Raw genomic sequence first — 7628 nt, 5'->3', positions numbered from 1 at the left:
ATCCCTTGCAGTACCCCAGAACGGCCTCTCGCCGCTCCCTCGCACCATTCCTGGCTTCCCTGCCTTCCAAATCCAAGCTGTCGCAGAGCGTTTCCCCCGGAATGAAACCCGGGAAGAGCACCCAGGAGCTCGGGGCAGGGCTCCAACCCACCCGGGTCCTCTCCGGATTTTCTCCCCCGGCTCCCTTCCCGCCCAGGGGAGGTTGTTGCAAGACGTGCATCAAATATATGAAGTGTATAAAACGCTTCCCAGGGGCAGCCAGCCCTCCTCCAAAGGGGAAAATCAGGGCTCTGTGCAAAGGAATAAGGAAAAAATAAGAGTTGCACAGTGCAGCCAACACCTGGGATTTGGGGCACGGTAGCTCCTGCTCCAGATCCTAAACCCTGTTGGGTTCCTTTCTGACAACCACACTCATGGACCCAAATCGCCCCCCAGACCCACACTCCCGTTTCAGGCAGACTTTTTGCTCGATGGAGGATTTCAAGATCAATTCTGTTCATTTTCAGCAGGTTGGGGTGTTTGGAGTCACCCAGGTTTTGGTTCTCGGGGGAAGGGGGGATTTCACAGCAAGGTTTTAGCTCCAAGGAGCTCAGCTGCCTTTACCAGATGTGCTACAAGTTGTGCTTAAACCCTGGAGAAAACCCTTCACTGGATATTCCAAGGAAAATCCCAAACCTTCCTAGGAAAACAAACAAACAAAAAAAATAACAAAAAACTCTTCCTTTGCCACATCAAACTGTTCTTTCAATGCCCTGGCAGTGCAGCCAATTCCTACCTGCTTTTCCCAGTCCTCTTATCGAGATGTTCAGGCACAGGAGATTTATTCTTATTCATAAAGTCACCCCTGACTTTATTTTTCTCTGTCTCTTTTCCACCCAGAAGGCCCCAGGTTCTCCCCACCACCTCTCCTTCCCCCAGCAAGGCTCCCAAACTGGGGTTCAGCCCCTCCAGGTGATGCCCAAGTCCATGTTCACACCCTCAAATCCTCCTGTTTCCTTAGCACACTTTTCCCCAACAACATTAACTCCCGAGGTGACACATTCAGAGACACCCAAAACACCTGCCCAGGAATTCCCAGCGGGAATTGAAGCGAATTAAAAAAACCACTCCTTCACAAACCTCTCCCTCACATCACTTAAACTCCCAACCCTAGAAAATAATAAAGAAGATTTCAAAGGAACAAAAGCCTCCCCTCCCTCCACCCTTCGAATCCCGTGGACCCTCCCCGTTTAAAAAACCTAATTTTGAGCCTTTTATGTGTTCAAACCCTCTCTCCCTGGGCGTGTTTTTTTGTTGTTTTTTTTTTTTTTTAATTTTGCACACAGCTGTCTGTTGTACTTCCTCCAATGATGCCAGATGCTGGGTTCATCAACCCAACGCAGGCAAACAATGCTTGGAAAGCAATTAGAAGCAGCGAGGCTGCACCGAGGCTCATATTAAAATGTGATAACACTGTTCTGGGGGGAATTGCAGAAGCTGCTGCAGTTCTGACATCTCTGTGCTGCCAGGCACAGGCAGGATAGGCTGGAAGTGGGCCCTGATCGAGGAGGGAACACACTGGAATTTATTCCTGGGGTAAAGGAAGGATCAGATGAGTTGGAACACTCGGAAGGGGTTTTGTTGTTTGAACACTGATCTGTCCGTGCTCACCACTGTTTAAGGAAAATTTAAGGGAAAAGGACAGTCCCACTGATCCCTGCGCCTTGGCTGCAGCCAGGGAGGACCCAACACTCCAAAAATCAGGAATTAGAGCCGAGCTCCACCCATGTGACACAGTCCAAGGAGCTCCGGGTCGGCTCCGGGCAAACACAGATCCATCAACTGTCCCTGCTACGCAGGAGAAGCCACTGACAGGGCTGGTGACCCACAGGCACCCTGGAAAGTTTAAATCATCGCCCCCATTATTGAGGAAATGAAGATCAAAGTCGCCATCAGAGCCTCTCCCAGCTCGTTAACAGACATAACAAGGGATGGTCACGGGGCCTGGAAAATTTACAGCCCGGCCATGTGTCCACACCTGGAGCCTGATTGAGTTTCAAGTTCAGGTTAAACACGAGCAATGAGAGTGGAGGTCACCCAACAGCCCCTGCTCCCAAGCCAGTGGTCCATGGGAATGCTCTGCCCTTCCCAAACTTTAAAGCTTTTCTGGAGACAGAAGTTCTGCAGAAAAAAAACCTTCCCGGGGCTCGTCCAGGACAATAAATTCATGCCAGAACCACCACACACGTCGTGTTCTTTGCTCTCCAGGGTGAGGAGAAATGAGCTTCTGCTGCTCAGCCCAGCCACAGCCTCAGAACTGCCACACTGCAGCTTTAAATTCATTTAAATTTCAATTTAAAAACACACACACATCCAATCCCTCCCACCCCTCAGGCTCATCCCCCTCCTTCCCTCATCAGACTCACCTCGGGGTGCAAAAGTCAAGTGGTACCTGAAAGATCAAAGAGAAAAAAGAGTGGTTAAGACACGATATTTTCTCAGAGATCTGTTCCAGCCTCATGAACAAGTGACAGAGGGGAGAATCCTGTCAGGAACCCACAGAATGGGGTTCCACAGACACACATTCCGGGCAGGAAGCTCCAGGAGGAATTGGGATGTCCCATATCCCTGTCCAAGGTCAGCTCAGAGCAACCTGGGGCAGTGGGAGGTGTCCCTGCCCCTGGCAGGGGGTGGCACTGGATGAGCTCTGAGGTCCCTCCCAACCCATTCCATGATTTTGTGAACTCCCATCCCCTGGAAGGGGTCTCCTCCTCCAAACACGAAGGTTTATGGGACCTTTTGCTGCAGAGCCTGAATTAAGGACTTCCAAAGGTCCCTTCCAACCCAAACTATTCCCTGTCCTCGTCTCACACCCCCCCTGCAGCAGCAGCACCACAGAGGGGGCAACACACGCCCTGCCCACGCCAAAAAAACCTCATTTCTTCCCCTCCCTCACACTTGGGGCTCATCTTGGGTTGAAATCAGAGTCATTTTAATAAAGGAACGAGCACTGGGGAGTTTTGGAAGCGGATCAAGGGCTGGGGATAAACCACAAAGTGACCCATTCACAGGCAAGATGTGTAACAAAGGCTCGGTCTATAGGCACTGGTGGCAAGAATCCAGTGTGTAAAAACCCAATCAATTTGTTTTCCTCATTAAAAAGCTTTCATGAAGAAAATGATTTAACACAAACATCCAAGCTACTGACGCAGATTAATTAGGAAACAACGGCGGAATCCTGATGAAGGGGCCTAATATTTATTTGACTTGTTTGCTTTGGACGAAAAGAGAAAAATTAAAGGACGTGCAGAGGCAGAAGAAACTTTGCTGGGTGATAAATAACAGCTGTGTGATGGAGGGAAGAGCCACACCACTGTGCTCTGGGCTGCACGTTTCTCTGGGCCTTTGGATGCTCCTGGCAGTGGTTCCCAAATTCTCCAAGGAGCTCTTTCCTCTCCCATCCTACATTTTCTCCCCCGAGCCCAGAGAGGCAACACCACCCACCCGAGGTCAGGGGTGTCACAACAGCAGCTCCACCTTTTGCTTTCCAATCAGCTTTACCTGTTATTCAACCTTTGCTTTGAGATTTCAATCATTTATTCAACATCTGAGCCGAGAAACCTCCACCTTGGGCTCTGCCAGAGCTCCCCCAAACCCCCCCAGCCCCGAGAGCTGAAATACTTTTGTCTCCTGAACAGACAAGGACGGGGAAAAAAAATCACTTCTTCCTCCGTGAACTTTTGTCTCTTGTGCTTGAGAGACTGTCCTAATCTCCCCTGCACATGTTTTAGTGATAACATTTACTGCACCGGGGCCAAAATGATTTTCTGTCACTTGCAATTCCAGTTCAATAAAAGTATAAGAGCTTTGTTTCTAACCTCTGTCATTTTTAATACAGTAAAATGGCTTAAAAAAAAAATGTAAAATTGAGTTCCATTTCCTCCCGGACCAGCAAAGCCCATGTTAAGCTTTACTCTGATCAAATTTAAGGCAAGGGGGGGGGGGAAATACCAAAAACATGCTTGGCTTTGGCCTTTTTTTTTTTTTTTAGCATAAGGAAACAGTCAAAAATTCTAATCTCATCAGATCAGGATATGTCTTTAATCTCCAGCTTTGATCATTTGCACTCTGGAAAGGCTTAAGCAGAGAATGAAAGTTTAGTTTAAAATTTAATCGGGAGTGGGAGGAAAATGGTCTTGTTCTTACAGAAGATGGAAGAGTAATGACCCAATTCCTTCCTCTGCCACTGACTGCATGGAAACCTTGAATAAATTACTGACCTCAGGAGTGCAGAAGGTACCGAAAATACCGTGGCATCACATCCAAGTATTTTCACTTCACAGAATTTTTCTTTCCGCTGGTGTTTTGTCCAAGAGAGGGCGGGGAAAGCACCGCTTTGTGTTTCCCCCACCCCTTCCTGAAGGCAACCTCAGCCTCAGCTAATCACCAAGTTCTCTTCTCACCATTTTCACAGGTGGTCAAAACATTCGTTTCTTTTTTTTTTTTCCTGCAAGAAACGCGACTGTTTGGGCAAAACACCCGTTTTTGCTTCAACAACCTCAGGGGTTAATTCAAAAACAGCCGCAGCCCCGGGTCCTGCGCATGATAAAATCAGAATAAATCGCGTTTCTGTGCGGCACAGGAGGAGGAACTCGCTCAGCAGCAGCAGGTTCTCACCTCGGGCCGTTCTCCAAAGTGCGGAGCTTGAGGCCAATTAACGCTTTTGTTCCCAATTAACACAGAGGAGCGCGTTACTCAACACGCCCATCTGTGGGCAACAGGCACTTACACAACATTTCCTCCTCCAGCTCGGCAGGTTTGCCCCGAAAGCTGCAGCCCAGTAACATCTCCCAGCAAATCATTACAAATATCCTGTAATTGCTCCACACACATCCCCCCCTGAGCCAGCTGAACTCAGAAACCAAAGGCCTGCTCCTTCTTTAGTCTGGGATCAGCTTGACGTTTTCATCCTTAATAAACAGTTTTTTAGATCTCACAAACAGCAGGAAAAGCTCCTCCCTCGTTTTGTTAACGAGAGAGTTTGGGAACAGGGGATGGATTTGGTCATGGCTTGACTGTTTCTTTTAAGCACATGATTAAAAAGGCTCCTGTGCCCTAGAAATAACCCCCCAAGAGGAAAATCTGTTCAAGGCCAGGCTTGGAGCAACCTGGGAGAGTGGAAGGTGTCCCATGGGATGGAATTGGATGATCTTTGAGGTCCCTTCCAACCCAAACCATCCCAAGATTCCATGGAACCAAAGCAAAGAGCTCTCAGCCCTACAACAGGAAGGTTCAATTCACACACCAGACCCTAAAAAAGCAGAGGGGAAAATCTCCTGTCAAAGGATGAACAACCTGGAGCAGAACGAGCCCCCGTGGAATCCTCAGAGATTTTTGGTGCTTTATGTGCAGGGAGGAACTCGCCCAAAAATGTCTCATTTCCACTACAAAGCCCAAGGACTTGTGATGTGCTGCCAGGAGTGTAACAAGAGACATCCCACGAGCATTTCCCCCTCAATGGGGGGAAATCTTCCCAACAAACCACCCACCTCTCCCACGTTGGATTTGTTCTGCTCCAAAAACACCGACTGTTTGTGGAGCCCGTGGGGATCCACCCTCAGCAGGCAAACACAGGGACTCTTCCCCTGGGAATGTTCGTGCTCTTTGCTCCTGAAAAACACACAGGCTCCAGTTCTAACCCAGACCCAAGAAAACTGCAGCTGAGCTGTGCCAGCAGAGCTCCGAGGGGCAGTTCCCACGAGCAGGAGCAGAAGGAAATGCTGCTGAGGAGGGAGGTGGAGGCACAGAACAGGCAGGGCTGCCAGAAAACCTCCTTCCCAACAGGAACCCTCCGCCCTCCAGCCTGGAAACACGACTAGTGATGTGCTGGAAGGAGCAGAGCCTTCTGCTGCCTCCCAGGAGGGAAAGCTGGTTCCAGGGCCTGGCTCACAAACCTCATCTTTGCACTGCTTTGGAACAGGGGCAACACCAGGAGCATCAAATTGGCACCTGGGAGGTTGGAAAATCGAGTTCTCCAAATCCTCCCTCCTCCTCCCAGGTCTGCTGTGTGATGGATTCACCTCCAGGAACTGGCTTTTCATCCCAGGGACAGTGATGCTTCCAGGGCTGGCCAAGCAGAAAAAGTTACTGTAACGCTCCCGTCACATCACCAGCAGGGTTTAAACCAAGGAAACACAGAAATATCCCTTCCTGCTCCAAAAGGAAGGGCGGGCAGAGCCCTGGGATACACAGGGATGGAACTCCCCCCTGGGTCAGTATTTCCCCTGCCACACCGGGTCGAGATTTGCCCTCTGGTGCAAGCACAGGACTTGGGTTTTCTTGGAACACCGAGATAATTTGGTTTTATTCCTGCATTTCCAACCTTTACACAACTCAGGCAGATCTACCCCAGGCCCCTCATCCTCTGCTGTTGTCATGGGGAGAGTCACAAATCCCACCAGAGCCCAGAAATCCAGGAAAAATCCCTCATTAACACACGCCCTCCTCCCAGCCACAGAAAGTTGCTGACCAGCAGCAGCAAATCAGGCATCAAACCTGCTCCATTTGGGGCCAGGAGCAAAAAAAATCAGTGTCTGAAATATCAGTGTTAAGCAGGGGGTCAAACTTGATGGGCATAATGGTCTCTCTGCAGCCCTAAAGTCTCTAAAAGTCTAAACCCCACTTTCCTCTCAGACTCAATTGCAGCAGGAACCATAAAGTAAAGTCAGGTTTCAATCAAATTTCCTGTATTTTCCTGTCCAATTAAGAACACTAATATCACCACAGATGTCATTAAATTAGATATTTTTGAGACAGCCTAATTTGTTCGTCAGGTTTTAATGTTTGGAGAGGAAAAATAATAATAATAATAAAAAAATCAATGCTGTACAAGATTTCAGGCAGGAAAAAAAAAATAATAAAACGAGATGAAAATGGGATTGGGGAGTTCAACCATTAGCAAAGCCAGTTAGAAACCACTTCAAATGCATTTCTCAGCTAAATGTTACAGGGGAGCAGCAGCAGCAGCAGCGAGGCAAAGACTCTGGTTACAGGGTTTCAATCATTTCCAGGGCTCAGGTTTCAGATTAACAAGGAAATGGAAGGGGGGAAACAGGGGTAATTTTATCAGCTGGGATGGAAAACGATGCAAATGATGGCAAAAAGCCTGAGCCAGGAGGCACCAAAGTGAATTAAAGGGGCAGAGGGAACAGCCACGCTCAGCACAGGTAGAGGAGAAAAGCAGGTGGGGTGGGTGGGATGGAGAGAGAGAGAGAAATCCAGGTACAACAACTCCAGCACTGAAGAGGAGAGACACTGCTGCCCTGGAAGGGGAAAGGATCTTTCCTTCTTCCCTTCTGGACTTTTATTGGAGGGAAAGGAGATTTGATCCAGTGTAAATATTGCTTTACCATAGGAGAGAGATGGTTAGAATTGTGTATATAATGTCTTATAATAGTTATTTGTGTGATAATTGTAATAAAATTCCCTTCCCCCTGTATTGAGTCTGGAAAACCCCTCTCACACTGGGGTGAGTTGTGGGAGGGGGGCTTGGACTTGGAAATTGGATTTTTGGGGGTCTCAAACCACCACAGTGGGATAAAGCTGAGCTGGATTTGTGCCCCTGCCACGCTGACACTGAGAATTCCTTC

The 7628-nt window shown here is 48.6% G+C and overlaps 1 protein-coding gene across 1 annotated transcript in view; it reads right to left on the bottom strand.

The window, feature by feature from the left end:
* The window catches only part of SKAP1 (src kinase associated phosphoprotein 1), a 149593-nt gene that overhangs the window by 130619 nt on the left and 11346 nt on the right, over window positions 1-7628 (bottom strand). Inside the window, exon 3 of the mRNA XM_027668946.1 lies at window positions 2406-2431. Coding sequence (XP_027524747.1) covers window positions 2406-2431 — 26 coding nt within the window. The remainder of the gene's footprint in view (window positions 1-2405; window positions 2432-7628) is intronic.

Source organism: Corapipo altera, unplaced genomic scaffold (genome assembly GCF_003945725.1).
Source record: "Corapipo altera isolate COAL_440 unplaced genomic scaffold, ASM394572v1 134, whole genome shotgun sequence".
In the NCBI taxonomy this organism is placed as follows: domain Eukaryota; kingdom Metazoa; phylum Chordata; class Aves; order Passeriformes; family Pipridae; genus Corapipo; species Corapipo altera.
The sequence above is the reverse complement of the archived record's forward strand: the minus strand, read 5'-3'. Positions and strand labels throughout refer to the sequence as shown.